Raw genomic sequence first — 15809 nt, 5'->3', positions numbered from 1 at the left:
GGGGGAGAACATATAACTTATGTTTCCAATCAAGACTGACTAACACATCAAATAGCAAGTGTCAGAAAACATTGCTCCTCTACAAAGCAAACAGTCACAAATATTTATGGGAAATAATTTCAAAGAATGAGAAGTTCAAGAAAATCATTATCTGTTCTTAGGCAATATGTTTAAAAAGTGTTCAGGTCCCACACTTCCATAACTGTTACCAACAGCAACAGGGGCTTCGAATTGTGTGTGCAAAAGCCTATTATTTGCAAACACAAATTAGCATTTGTGCTTTCAAACTGGCAAACTGTGTGAGCAAGTGCTTCTTTATAGATGCAATTTGTTTACCTGTACTTGCAATATATGAACCAGATGATTCTCTGAGGCTCTAATGCCCTTAACTCATGTTATGATTTGGTACTGCAGCATACCATAAATAGTAAAATGAACTGCTGAAAGTTTTGCCTTAAAGGATAGTAATCTAGACAAGAACTTTTCAAGGAGCCACCACTTAAAGTGAGTGCCTCTGGCTAGGATACGAAGTTCCTGAACCTCAAGAATATCAAGCTCAACAGCCTGGTCAGAACATGTAAGGGACTTCATTCCCTTGCAGCCTTCTCTTAGTTACACTGATCATAAAGGAGTATCCTTCCCCAAAAGTAGGCAGAATGTACGAGTGGAAATATCTTTCTTGGATAATTCCTCTGCAGGGCTTGAAGACACGTACTGCCTTATTTTAAAGAAAACAAATCTCCGGAAAGCAAATTGGATGGGTTCAATAAGGCAAGACTTAACCTCACAAAAAATGTTACTAGAAAATGCTGAAAATATGAAGCTTTTCTCATACTGTGAGTAAATAGCTTTTCTTGGGAAAAGCACTGGCAGTCAATTGTGTTATCTTCTGTTATAAGATATTTGGAAGTAAAAAAAAAAAAAAAAATCACTGAAATTCTTTTGCCAAAACCAATACTCATGACTCCTAACTCACTGAATACACAGAACCTAAATTTCAAAGTGAAAAAGGTAGCAGAGAACAGGGTAATCCAGAACTCTTGAGATTAGCTATTATTCCTATTTGTTACTGGCTTACGTTTAAGCATTTCTGTGGTACAGCTGATTTGTAGCTGAATTATTTGACAATATCCTATAGATGCATGTTATAGATGAGCTTCTGCAGATTTTTATGCATCATCATGAACATTTTTAAAAGTACAGTGGGTACTAAGTTGCTATGTGTAGTTCAACATATTATTGAAATATTTCCCGAAATCTTGGCAGATTCTGGGATAAATTCACTATATGGCATTGAATTGGTCTATCTGCAAGGCTATGGGCAATTGACAATTCTTTGCTTTACAGGAGGCATGGATCAGCTCAGCTATACTCTCTGGGGCCTAATGGTCTGGCAGACTGATGATGCTGCAAGAAGCTCAGACATAAGGTAATTGCCTCTCTCTCGCTCTTTTAATATATATCAGCAATTACATGTTAAGTAATGTACCAATAATAATCTGTCCTTTTCTCCACGACTTAATGCAGCCAAGTATTAAACTATATAAGATTCGTCCTCCTTTAACTGACTGCAAATTTGTGTTGTGGTAAATTGAGACCTTTGCTCTTTTTCTCCAGCATATTATGTTCTTTAGTACTTTCAGAGGTCTATATGAGTCTCCATTAATGTTTACTGTTATTATTTTTTCTTATTGTTATCCCTAATAGAGGGATATAATAGAATACATTAAACTATGGCAACTTTACATTGTTTCTTATCCTCTTTGTATGTTTGTATCACATACAATCTATATCTATTATTAATTTTAAAATTCGGTAAGATGTAATTTTTAAAATCTGCTTAGATACATTATAGTTCCCTACTACTGCAGGCTAAAAAACAAAATCCTTCTTCTGGTTAAAAAGGTCTTCTTGTCTCATGTCTCTTATATCAGATCTTTTCTTCACTCCCAAGATCAGCAATCTTATTCAAACCTTTAATCCAGAGAGTCTCAAAATGTGGTCTGTGGAAAGTTCCTTGTAAGGTGCGCACCTGGGGGGCTGCACACAAGAGAATGAAGGAAGGGCCACCCACCTAATGAGTGGAGCTGCGCAGGTGTGGTTCCATTCATTAGGTGCCTTGGCCCTGGAGAAGATTCACAGGTAAGGTGAGGTGGTGGCCTTGGGGGGAATAACGGGTAGGTGGAGTGAAAAGAGAGGGTGGGGGGAATTTGGGATGTTCAGGGCTGTGGAGAACAGAGAAATAGATGATTTTCCCCAGCTCCAGGGCTGCAGCTTCCAGGGAGAGATCCCCCCACTCCTTCCCAGCCTCAGCTCTGTGGAAGCTGTGGCAGTGGAGACCTCCCCCGCTTTCCCAGCCCCAGCTTGAGGACACATCCATCACATTAGAAAGGTAAGACTACTGATATTAAAATATAAATTGTGTGCTTTTATTTGTAGATCAAAAACAATTAAGTTTTTTTTATGCAGCGCTTTTATCCAAAGCATTTTACAATAGTTAGCTAACGGTACAAACAATATATGGAAAGCTCAGTGGACCGCCGAGACCCCTCAGCAATTTTCAAGTGGTCCACAAAAAAAAAAGTTTGAGAACCACTGCTTTAATCCATTTCCTTGCCCTTCCCCTACAAATCCTCCCCCCCTCCCTCATCTGAAAGGCTGCCAATTACCACCTCCAAAATGCTGCCAAAATTCTCCTTTATCTTGGTCTTTTCTATTAGGCACACATCCAGGATTTACATTCCTTGGAACAAGCTCTAGTCTAGAAGAATTGAGCTCACCAACACCAACAGGACAAAAGCTCCAAAGTGGCAGCTGACATCTGTTTCTACACGAGACTGACACCCAGTGGCCTTTCTCCTCAAATTCCCCTATACGCATTTCCCATCCCCAAACTCTCCTTCATTCCTTCACATCACTCCATTTTACCTTCCTTGTACCTTCTTTCCATGGCAAAAAGAGCAACACAGAGTTCAATATTACCACCCCATCATCCCTACAGACTGGGGGTCTCCCTAAATGTCTTGTTTCTCAGGAGACAGCAATAGAACCTAGTGCAAATATTTACATCCCCTGCCCCTCATATTCAGAACTCCTGGGAGGGGAGGAAAAAGGATGAATACAGATTCTGAACTTTTCTGCAGAGCAGGAGCCAGACAGTATCAATGTGTTCAGCAGCTTTCTCCTACTTCTTGCATTTCAAACCAGCAGTAGAGCAGGAAATGTGACTGCACACATAAGTACATTCTGAATCTGCTCTGCAGGAAGTATCCTAAGTGGAGTGGAAGAGATTGAGCCTATGTGTGTGGCCCACACCAGGATGAGGAAGAGATTGATCAGCTCTTTCCCAGGGCCCTTGGTTAGGCAAAGCCCCAGACATCAATACTGCCTGTCCCCACTGATGGCTCTGTTAAAAACACATTCACATCTCCATCATGTCACTTCCGAACGCTGACAGACCTCTAATATCTGCTCTCTAAATTTCAGCCATACTATTCTTTCCTGCAATAGTACCTTAACCATCTTCTCTGTCTGCCTCTACCATCTCCCATTTCAATTAAAACCTCCCAAGATCTGACAGTATATTCACCTGTCCCCCAGTATGCCAGTTTTGGCCTCCTATCGCTCGCTCTCTCTGCTTTGTGTGATTCTCCAGAGTTCAAGGTCACTCATTCCACTTGTTGTGTCACATCTGTGAGGAACTAATTTCCACATCCCTCTGAGACACTAACTTATTTCTTTAAATCTCTCCTTAAAGCCCTTCTGTTCTCTTTAACTTGTGATTCACTGTGTCTAGAAAATGTGTAATACCCTGTATGAAGAATATTATATAAAATTAAAATGTATTTAGTGTTGTAGAAGCAAGAAATATTACAGATACTGATATGACTGAGGAGTAGGGATGATGCAGGGTACGTTCACAGAAGATGGCGGTCCTAACCCTTGCATATTCACTTGGCAGTCTGAGTTTTACAGACCCCTACCCACACCCCTGGAAATAAGCAAACCTCATTGATACGGTCCCCAGGCCCAGAAGATTGTGCTCTCCTGGAACTGAGCACCCACCTTCCGATTCTTCAGATGGAAATTCCCTCCATCTCCTAGCTTCAATGGAATATATGGTATGGACCCCTGAAAACCATGATGGGCAAGAATCAGTCTACTCCCATCCTCAGACACACTCATTCTAGACAGAGCAGCAACTGAAGTGAAACATGCATTATACCACTACATTCAGCGGACAGGCTGACTGGAGGGTAATAGATGCCTCATGAGTTTGTGGTCTCCTAGCAACTTTGTGATAGCTGGGGCAACTTCTAATTCCTAGTGTTATTTCTTGTAACAGCACTAAGAGGAAAGTGGTCTCTATGCAGCTGCTGCAGTAACAGAGGGAGGACTTTCCTTTGTTAGATGTCCTCTGGGATGATCAGGCTACTTGCTGCCCACCACAGTCCAACTGCAGGGGTGCAGTAGCATCAGGCACCTGCTGTATGTGTGGAACTTCACTTCTAGACTATGGATGCCAGGTCAAAAGGCCCTTTACTCTTTGTCTTAAAGTCAAGGGCAACTCTAAGAGAGGGCATATGAGACAATGAGCAGGAAAGAGTGGCGGAATGGCATCAGCCCAGGAGTTTAAAGTCTACTTTATGACTAGAATTTGAATGCATTCTGATTTCGGGTATAGTCATGGTTCTAGCAGAAAACTGTGCCTTTCCCTGTTGAAGTGGCCCTTTTAAGAATATGCCCCTATTTTCTGGTATTTTCAGAAAAAAAATTGTGCTTAAATTTCTTAGAGTGGTTTTGAACCTAAAGGTAATATTTTTTTAAAAGCAAAAATTTCCCCTTTTAATGTTTCCAGGTGTGAAAGTGGGTGTTTTCTTTTCTTCAGAGCTGACTGAAAATGTAAATCATAAGAATTTAAAAAAATCAGAGTTGTGTTCTTTCTATTTGCCTTATGGTTTCTTAGCCTTCAAGGTGCACTTGGGTCCTGTTTTCAAGCTTTTTTCCCCCCACAACCATAAGGATTAGAAACTAACTCTTTTGCAGAAAAGAAAAGCTGTGATTCTCACATAATCACAGGCTTGCAGAAGGTGAGACTTGATGAAAAACTCCAAATATGAAACCTGTGATAAAATCATGAGAGTTGGTAACATTGTTAAATATGTGCATGCGTATATTATTTACACATACACTTTCCATTTTTATAAGATGTTTGCAGTGTTGTTGCAGTCGTGTAGATCTCAGGGTAGAGATACAAGGTGTGGGCGAGAACATATTTTATTGGACTAACTTCTGTTGGGGAAAGAGAGTAGCTTTCAAACTTACACAGAGCTCTTCTTCAGACCCAAAGCTTCTCTCTCTCACCAACAGAAGTTGGTCCAATAAAAAAGGATTACCTCTCCCACCTTGTTCCTCCAATAGCCTGAGACCAACATGGCTACAGCACCACTGCATATATACAGAAGCACATTTTCACTCCTACACATACCAATATTCACTCATTAACATTAATACCATAGGACTAACCTGTGGCTCAGGGACTACAAGGACATAAGGAGAACATCATGACCCCTTATCTCATGGACCAGTTACCCACATCTTGTGTAACAGTGTAAGAGGGGATGCCAGCTCTTCAGAGCCAAGTACAGATCCAACACAACTTACTCCTTTCCCTCCCTGGAGCAGCAGGGGGAATTACAATCTCACTCTTGGGCTGATCCTGGAGCGTCTCAACAATGCAGTAACTCCAAAACAGGCTTATGGCAAAGCCACAGTTCATCCCATAGTGACCAACACAAATCAGACAAACAAGCATATGCCTGAAGGCTGAATTACTGTTCATGATGAAACAGCAGCTTCGGGATTTCATGATTTGCATTTGTGTTGGTGAAAAATCTACACTGTACCGTTGAATTAGTATTGTTTTTATTATGGAATTATTTTGAGATAAAGTCATTCTGAGCAACGTTTTTGAGATTTAAACTTTTTATATCATTTTTTTAAAACAAATTGCTAAAAATGTAAATCTAAAATCTAGTTAAAATTGTAATGTGTTTGAGAGTACAACAAAGCCCAATTTGTTTGTGTGTATGCAGATAGGTTAAAGGGAGGATGGATGAAGGGAAAAAAAATCAGGTCAGCTCCTGAGAGTCACATACTATCTTTTTTTACTCGTCTTGTCACTTCCTCACCTCCCTCTCCTCACACACCCACAATACTGTCTTATTTGTAATAAGCAGGCATCTTTTTGACATTCTAAACAACATGGGTTAATAAGAAACAGTCAATACAAATTACAGTAATTAAATGATCAACAGGTAAAGTCCAGTGTGTATAATAGTTTGTGCTTCTATATCATCTCTTCTTTGAGGATTCCAAAGTACTTTACAAATGTGAACTTAAGTCTTATGCTATATTCATATTTTCATATATTTTTTGAGATTGATTCAGCTGCCGTTGCATGGTGCTATTTAATTATGGTAGGTGAACCAGAACAATGTTACAGTTGTAAAATACATATGCAGGTTAAACAAAGGTGAGATGTATATGTAATTCCTAAGCAAAAGAGTAAAGTTTGCACATCCATCTCTCCCATTTTTATGACGCTCAGAAAAAAACCATAAATGATACTCACTCCTGTTACGTAGCGAGGTCTATACTGGATGGTTCCAAATAAGCCAAGTATGACTATAATAATGTGCACAAAATTTGCCAGGATTGGTGCCCACTGATAACCAAGGAAGTCAAATATCTGCCTCTCCAGCACACAAACCTAGGATTTAAAAGCATCAGAATGCATAGATTAGAACAGGTCAGAAAAAAAACAGATATGAAGACATGTTCCCTCCCAAAACAAGAAAATTGTCCTGAGTTTGAAACTAGTTCATTCAGCATTATAATGAAATGCATTTGTGATGTTTCACCCTTTGATTTTAGTGAAAGCAGCATTTCTCACTGACAGTCCACTGAGTTATATGCAGTTAGCTAAAATATTCATATAAGTCAAATAAAGAAATGACTATTTTTCCCCTCAAAATGTTGAACTGGTTCATTCAGACACTATCACAATGAAATATTTAGATTTTTCTGGATAGATTCACAAGGGATAGGCACGATTCACAAAAACTGAGGAGTTTGTTGTTTGCCAGCCCTCTGTTGCCTCACCCCATCCCACCCTACCCTACCACACCCCCAATATCCAGTTGTCTGGTGGTTCAGGCACTCACCCTTGATGTGGGAATCCCAGGTCTGAATATCTGCTTTGGAGTGGGAACAGAAACCCACATCTCCCCCTTCCCAGGTCACTGACCTAATCACCAGACTACTAGATATTCTAGGATGGAACCTACTCAATCTCTCCTGGTGAAGCTGTTCCCATTTGGTATAGATAAATATTAATTGGAGCATGGATCAGAACCTGTGAGTGCTCTAATCATCAGGCTACAGAGTTTCTCTCTCTCCGAAACCCTTGAATAGTCATTGGGCCAAAGTGGAACAGCTTCAACAGGAGACACTGAGGGAAACTCACCCCAGAATAACCTATAGCCCAAGGGTTAGCCCAGGGGTCGGCAACCTATGGCATGCGTGCCACCTTTGGCACATGAGCTGATTTTGCCTGGTACGTGGCTGCCAGCCAGGGTCACAGCCACCGGCCCCGCTCAGCACGTGCGGCCGGCTGAATGAAGCGGGGCCGGCGGCCGGGACCCCAGACTGGTGGCAGGCGCGCTCCCCTGGCTGCTTTTATATGAATTTGCAACTTCCCTTCACCCCAAAATCTGTTGGTGAATATTTACTCAGTTTATAAGACACAGTGGATCAATTGAATTAGGTGTTTTTGTCAAGGACAATTTTAGTTAATTTACAAGTTAATATCTGTGTCTGAAATTAAATGCTAGCTGAATAATTAATTTTAATTCACTGCAATTTTTTAGGTGGTACAATTTATTGGAGGTATTTCCCTGTCCACAAAGGCATTCAAGAACCAAAATACAATAAGACCTTGCTAAAAAGTTACCAAATACATACATCACCATTAAAAGGATGGCATTTGCCAATCACTGCCACATAGTGATAACAGATACCACATTTTCCCCCAATTTATATCAGGAAAGTGCAACTATATGTTGTCTATTGACAAATGCTGACTTCTTAGCCTGGAATTTTTAAAGGAATCTAAGGGAGTTTGGCATCCAAATCCCACTTAGTTTCATGTTCCTTTTAAAATTCCAGATTTAATGGTGATCACTGTAATTCCTCCTCTCTGGAGACAGGTTAGTATTGTAGAGTATATCAGATTGATAGCCCATCCTGATTTTCGCTTAGAATTTTGCTTAAGAGAGTCATGGACCAAGCTAGACACAGTTCTTAAGTTACCCAGGATTCTGCAAGCCTCGTTCACAATATTATACACCACATTTTCAGAAACACTGTATGTCAGAAGAATTTCCAAAGAATCAAGGCGTAATGTGCTAATTGTAATTGCAATGATGTGACTAAAAGTCCAAGCTGTCTTGCAAGTTTCACAAAATCCCAGGCCCCCTAAATTACTTTAACTATTACTATTAACTAAATTACTTTAAAAATTACTTTAACTATTAATTTATATAAATGAGATCCATCTGTGACACTGTGCAGGTCTTTGTGGAATCCAGTAACAGTATCAACAAAATACCTGCCTAAAGCATTATTATTAACTGTCTAACAATGGGAAAATGTTCATTCATAACAGAGAGCTCTTATTTTCATCAGCTGAAAAAACAGTAAAATGAGAATGGCAAAGCAGTTGTAAAAAGAAAATAAACTGTGCAGACTTCTAGTAAAATAACTATGGGGGGGTCAGTCAGTTACAAAATATAGAGGGGATGAGGCAAATCATTCAAACAGTAGGAAATCACACAGATAAGTGTACCAATTATGGAAGAAAACAGCAGCACTGTAGTTAATTATATAAAAGTAGGAAACTTAATATTCCCACTGTAACTGTAAGGCTAAAAAGAAATTGCATCAATATATATCAAAGGGGTTTTTTTTTGTGACAGATCCAATAGTTGTCAAAAATTGCTTACAAGGCTATATAAACTGAGTAAGAGGATATTCTATAGTAAATCTTCACTTAACATATTTTCATAGAATCATAGAATCAAAAGGTTGGAAGGGACCTCATGAGGTCACTAGTCCAACCCCCTGCTAAAGGCAGGACCACTTTCCCTAAATAATCCCAGCCAGGGTGCGGTCTAGCCGGACCTTAAATAGCTCTAAAGATTTTCATTCAGTTCTCTTTCCATTATTAACTGTCATTTTTCTAAGATTTATGACTGTTTTCTTTAAACTGGAAGCCTATGAATGATAAGGTTCAGAGATAGATAGACTCGTGCCATTATAGTTGTGTGTGTCAGGGTGCCATGAAGAAATTTTTGTTGTTGAATTCAGTTATGAAGATGGAGTCCTGAAATCATACATCATCAAAAATTAAATCTAACAATTCAAAGAGCAGAGCTCAAAAGTCCCTCAGCCAGCCCAGCAATTAGAAGTTTGGTTCAGAGTCTGGTAGTGCTACCATCTACCTAGGTTTTTATACACGTAGCCATCTGAGACCCTGCAGTCAGTTTTTCATAAATGCCCCAGCCATCTACTCAAATGGATCTGAGCTTAGTATTTCAGATTCATCCAGCTAAGGGCTGGAGTAATGCACCTTTTGGGCCACTAACAGCTGGCACAGATGAGATTGCGAGGAATCTTTAGAGTACTCTAAGCAGCACCAGGGGACTGGAATATCACAGATGATCATGATGGTTCCTTCTGGCCTTGAAGTCCATGAGTCTATGAGATTAGCCCAGGGACCAGGGGAAGTCAAAAAAGAGCACTTTTGTGAACCCACCTCAGCTACACAGAGTGATACTTGCTTTCAGCTGATGGTCTTATCCAAAGTCACCAGAAAGGGGACTTTACATAATTTGCTGTAACAGCTCTACTGCCTGAGTACCAAACAGCAGGCCGTGTTAATCATCCTTAGAAAGTAAGGCCAAAGCGTTCACATGTGGGTGCCTAAACTTGGGCCCCTCAATTAACATTTAGACATCTAAATAAAAGTTACGTATTTTGGAGAGGTGCTGAGCACGCCATGGGTGTGACTAGTGACAGTGCTCACCACCTCTGCAAATTAGCCCTCCTTTATTTAGGTGCCTAAAGATGGATTTTAGTTGTCCAAGTTGTGGCTGATGTGCTAAATAAATAAAAATCTGACTGTTTTAATCTACTATTAGCTTTAAAAAGTTTTTGCTTTCGACAAATAATTAAGGTTACCTGATGGGATGAAACTTTATACACACTCTTTTCTAGACACCCCAGATGAGTGTGCAGAACAGAACATTACACAAAAATAAATTAAAATGCAAAGTTCATTGCTTTGTTGAAAAGACACCGATAGTTGTAAACTTAGAGCAAACATTTTCAAAGTTCGGTGCTTAAAGTTAGATACACCTCTGTAACAGGAGCTGCAAAAGCATTGTGTTATCAGGCATTCAATTTTGAGACTGTTGGCCTTAATTTCTTCCCTTTGTGGTTTGCACAGTAAAAACACTTTAAACAATTCTGGATTGTAAATGCAGATATAGGGCCTGATTTTCCAGTGTAACTCCATTGACTTCAGTGTAGTTACCCCAGTGAAAGAACTGAAGTGACAGAGAAAATCAAGTTCATACATATATATAGTTGAAACAGTGTGGGAAAAAAAGAAGAAGAACTGCTGAAAGGAAGAGACTAGATTAAAAATAATAATTATTGGTATAAAAGCAACAGAAGTTATGAACAGAACTGGGCTTTTTTCTCCCCTAGTCTGTTCAGTCAAATTTTTAAATGAATTTCCTTGAGCCATGCTCATTCACTTTGCATTGACATTCAAGGGAGTAATTTTTAATAGCACGAACATTCATCTGAAGCTAATTTAAAGAGATATAGACTAGAATTTGCAGAACCCAAACTTTTAGCTGGTCTGAGTTTGAGACAAAATGATTATACACTCAGTCAGAAAACAAAAACAATACCCAAAAAAATTAATCCACATCAAATACTCTAAAAAAGGCTTGAGATCAATCCACAGAATTAAAAATCATGCTTAAAAAAGTTAAATCACTTCAAGTTATTTATAAAAATTAGAAAATTGTGAGCTATTTGCAGACGTTTGATGAGCAGCACAAAAGGTTACATTTGATACAAATTTTTCATTGTGAACTATATGCACGGTTCTAAAAACAAAGACTCCTGAGGAAATATGGACACAAAGGTGGTCATAACATATTCTTGGGCTGGGTTCAAGTTTTGAAGAAGCTGGTTACAGATACAGTTGATTCTAGAAATCATTTTTTCTTTGCTAATAGACTGCTTTGTAGGAAGCACAGCGTAGGGATCTCTCAAGGAGATTACAGACACCCTTACGGTGACCAGATCTCCCGATTTTTTAGGGACAGTCCCGATTTTGGGGTCTTTCTTATATAAGCTCCTATTACCGCCCTCATGAAAAATTGGGACATTTGCTGTCTGGTCAACCTAGACACCCTAGCACTGCAACTATTCCCTTTGACTTTGTTGGGAGTAGGACTGGGTCCTTACTATAATTATGGTCATAAAGATTACTTTGTATGGCCCCATTCCTGTATTCTGAAGCCAATGGGGCTTTCCATGGGCACAGCAGGCCACTCGTCTGCAACAACTTGGAGGATATGCACCTACAAATAGAACCCTATCATTCAGCATATCTGCTCCTTGTGTGTGTTCAGAATGTTAGCTGCCAACTCTCCTGAACAAATATAATTAAAAATACCTTTTAAACACTAGTTTTGCCCTACAAAAGAGAGACTGCAAAGGGAGAATGAGCTGGATTCTTTTTAGGTTCACTTATATAATGAACGGAATTGTTAGATAAATTGCAATTGTCATCATTATTCCTGGGACATAAAATTAAGACTCTAGCTGGACGTTCAAACCTCAGTCTGAATTTGAGAGGATGGCAGTTGTCAAAACATCTTTTGTAAACTGAGCAAGTTTCGTATGTGATTTTTATACTTGCTTTTCATAGCATTACTCATAATTTAAAGACACGTAAGGTTCGAATTCTGTAGAGGACTGTGTGCAGACACATTTATCCACATGTGGAACATTTTCAAAAATATTAATTGCAGTTACAACACAGAATACAAAGTTTCCACATCAGAGTGTTGCTCTTTTAAGACTTCTAAAACCATGCTCCACATTTCGTCCCTCTCAGATTTTGGACGGCACTTCAGATTTTTAAACCTTGGCTTGAGTGCTGCAGCTATTTTTAGAAATCTCAGCTTGGTACCTTCTTTGCATTTTGTCAAATCTGCTGTGAAAGTGTTCTTAAAACAAACATGGGCTGGGTCATCATCCACAACTGCTATAACATGAAATATATGCAGAATGCAGGTAAAACAGAGCAAGAGACATACAGTTCTCCCCCTAAGGAGTCCAGTCACAAATTTAATTGACACTTTTTTTATCATCATCATCGGCATGGAAGCTTGTCCTCTGGAATGGTGGCCAAAGCATTGTAGAGCTGATAAATGAAATTGTTTTTAATTGTTCACTTTATTAATGTAACTTCTGTTCACCATTCGCTACACTTGCCTACATTGTAACTTCTGTTCACTGTTTGCCATATTGTAATTCAAACCCCATTTTTTAAAAAACACTTCACTCCACTTTTGTAAAAGCTTCTCAACCTTCATTTTTGCAAACCCTGCTGTACATCTTATTAGTTAGTTTAGATTTGTGAATGAGGCCTGTTGGGATGATGGAATCAACCTCAGCCCCAGCTGTTCCTAATGATATAAGTTTCAACTACCAACGTCTTGAAGGACCTAGACAACAGCCCTAAACAAAGAAAAAGCATCACCTAAAAAAAAAAAAGGAACAAAAGAACAACAGAAGGAATCAAGCCAGGTTCAAGGCTGAAAGTACACCTGCAATTTGACGGGTGATCAAATCCAAACCAAGGCAGCGTTGACACAGCAAGACCTATAGACTTTGGAATCAAACTAAAAGCCTGCATAAAAAAGGAAGGTGAGATAAGTGACTTTTGGGGTAAATTCTGTGCCAACATGAGCCAGCCATCTGCTGATTGATTTAACAACAGCAGAATGAGCAAACTCCCATGAACTTAACATAGGAAAATCCCTATAATAATATATAGAGCTCTGAGACTGAGGAACTTTATGGCTATGGTTCTGCTGCCAGCCTCCAGGAGCATCAGGTGCACCTTGACCCGGACTCGTGCCCACTCTTGTGTACAGGTTACTGGCCAGGTATTCTGTCAAAGCAACTTTAGGCTGGTAACTATAATATCTACACAGAAACTTGTATGAATATTGTGTGAATGGTATTAGGAATAAGTAGCCCAAACAATGTTGTTTTGCTGTTATCTTTTATATTTTATTGTATTCCAATAAATGTGACAAATGTCTTGTCCCCTTTAACAAGATCCTGCTAGTTTTTATTAGTATAACAGCATGAAGAGGCATATGAATGGTTAGCATATCTGGCACATAAATACCTTGCAACGCGGGCTACATAAGTGCCATGCGAACACCTGTTCTCACTTTCACGTGACATTGTAAATAATAAGCAGGCAGCACTATCTCCTATCAATGTAAACAAACTTGTTTGTCTTAGTGATTGGCAGAATAAGAAGGAGGACTGAGTAGACTTGTAGGATCTAAAGTTTTGTTTTTGAGTAGTTATGTAACCAAAAAGATCTGCATTTGTAAGTTATACTTCCATGATGAAGAGACTGCACTACAGTACTTGTATGAGGTGAACTGAAAAATACTATTTCTTTTATCAATCAGTTTTATCGTGCAAATAAAAAATAAAAAATAATATAAAGTGAGTGCTGTGTGCTTTGTATTCTGTGTTGTAATTGAAATCAATACTGAAAATATAGAAAAAAATCCAAAAATATTTAATAAATTTCAATTGGTATTCTACTGTTATAAGTGTGATTAATCACAATTAATTTTTCTTAATAGCGTGAATTAACTGTGATTAATTGACAGCCCTAGTAATTAGATACACTTGATATTATCAGACCTAGTGCAAATATCAATATGTCCTCTGCTTAGATAGATGGAGAGTGTGGAGCTACTAATGTCTCATTGATTTAATTTTTATACAAAAATTGTGTGCCCACCTTCACTGGGTGACTTTAAATGAAAGAAATCTCAACTGACACACATTTGATTTTATTAACAATGGGGAAAAAAATCCTGAACATAGTCATTTTGCTGTTTTAGAGTCCTAATTCAGCAAAACACTTCTATGCATGCTTAAAATTTTAACTTCATGCACAGGTCACACTGGGTTAAAATGGAATGGATTTAAGCACATGCTATAGAGGAATTCAGACTAGAAAAAGGATCTTGAAGCAATATTATCTGTGGGGTTGCTTATCTGAAGGGTTAAAGTAGCTATGTTTTTCTGGCCGACATACAGTAAAACAGACCCAGGGAAGTATCACAAACACTCCATTTTGGATCTCTGCAAGAAAATTTGAAGCGTCAACTCTGGAAATCATGTTCTACCCAAGTTAACTATTGCATTGCTACAACTTGTAAGCTACAGGCTTATTATACACAATATTAACTTAGAAGTGCTATTCTAAAGAAAACTAATCACCATACAGTATTTGATTTCCTGTTCATAAACAGTTGCAATAGCAAGCTATGCATGATTTCAGTAAGACATGCTTGTATTCTGTAAGTTCTAGGAGATATAGATTACATCAGCAAAGATACTATAAGTGGCTCAGACTCAAACTGATAAGTCATCTCAAGATAGGAAATTCATTTTATTCCTTAAAAATGAAGCCATGTTATGAGGCAAAAATATCCTGCTTTTTTGCCCAGAGCTGGATTCAATCACTCAACCATGATAAAGGAGGATTTTTTAGGGGGCGGAGGAATTATTAAAAGGCAGACAAATGGAAAAAATCTTGTTAAAAACATATTAGACAAAAAGGACAGAATACATCAAAAATACCTAAAATATTTGCTTAGATGCACACATTAATATTTTTCACCACATATTTCAACACAACAAAACATTGACTGCAGAATAGTGTCTTTCCATCTGTGCTACTGATTTCCATTTTTAAGGACCATGGGGACAGATTTATAAATGCATTTGGGCACTTTAAGGGGGAGACAGATACCTAGTGGGATTTTCAAAAGCATCTGAGTTAGGCACCTAACTCATCAACTTCCGTGTACAGTAACTCCTCACTTAAAATCATCCTGGTTAACGCTGTTTCTTTGTTATATTGCTGATCAATTAGAGAACATGCTTGTTTAAAGTTGTGCAATGTTTCCTTATAACGTTGTTTGGCAGCCACCTGCTTTGTCCACTGCTTGCAGAAAGAGCAGCCTGTTGCAGCTAGCTGGTGGGGGCTTGGAACCAAGGTGGACTGGCAGCCCCCCCCATCAGCTCCCCGCTCCCCTAAGTTCTCTGTGCAGCAGCTGCCCAGCAGGGTGGCTATGGTCAGGGTGTCTCCGTCCCCCATGCTCCTGCCTCCCCGCTGACCCCATCTCCATAGAACAGTGAGGGGACATGACAGGGCTCAGAATGGAGAGAGCTTGCTGGCAGCGGCTGCTGTCTCAACTTAAAAAGGCAATGTACTTAGAGTGTGGTCAGTGTACTTAAACGGGAAATGCACATCTCTCTCTCTCACACATAGGGTGTGTATCTCTGTCTGCCATGCTGTCTCCCCTCCATCCATTTGTGCTGCCTTGTAGACTGTG

General features: G+C 39.1%; 1 protein-coding gene across 2 annotated transcripts in view; it reads right to left on the bottom strand.

Annotated features, from left to right (window-relative positions):
- Positions 1–15809, bottom strand: part of NKAIN2 (sodium/potassium transporting ATPase interacting 2) — an 809225-nt gene that overhangs the window by 460625 nt on the left and 332791 nt on the right. For both annotated transcript variants that reach the window (XM_032793396.2, XM_032793397.2), the window contains exon 2: positions 6635–6772. In XM_032793396.2, the coding sequence (XP_032649287.1) occupies positions 6635–6772 (138 nt within the window). The remainder of the gene's footprint in view (positions 1–6634; positions 6773–15809) is intronic.

Source organism: Chelonoidis abingdonii, chromosome 3 (assembly GCF_003597395.2).
Source record: "Chelonoidis abingdonii isolate Lonesome George chromosome 3, CheloAbing_2.0, whole genome shotgun sequence".
Taxonomy (NCBI): Eukaryota; Metazoa; Chordata; order Testudines; family Testudinidae; genus Chelonoidis; species Chelonoidis abingdonii.
The sequence above is the reverse complement of the archived record's forward strand: the minus strand, read 5'-3'. Positions and strand labels throughout refer to the sequence as shown.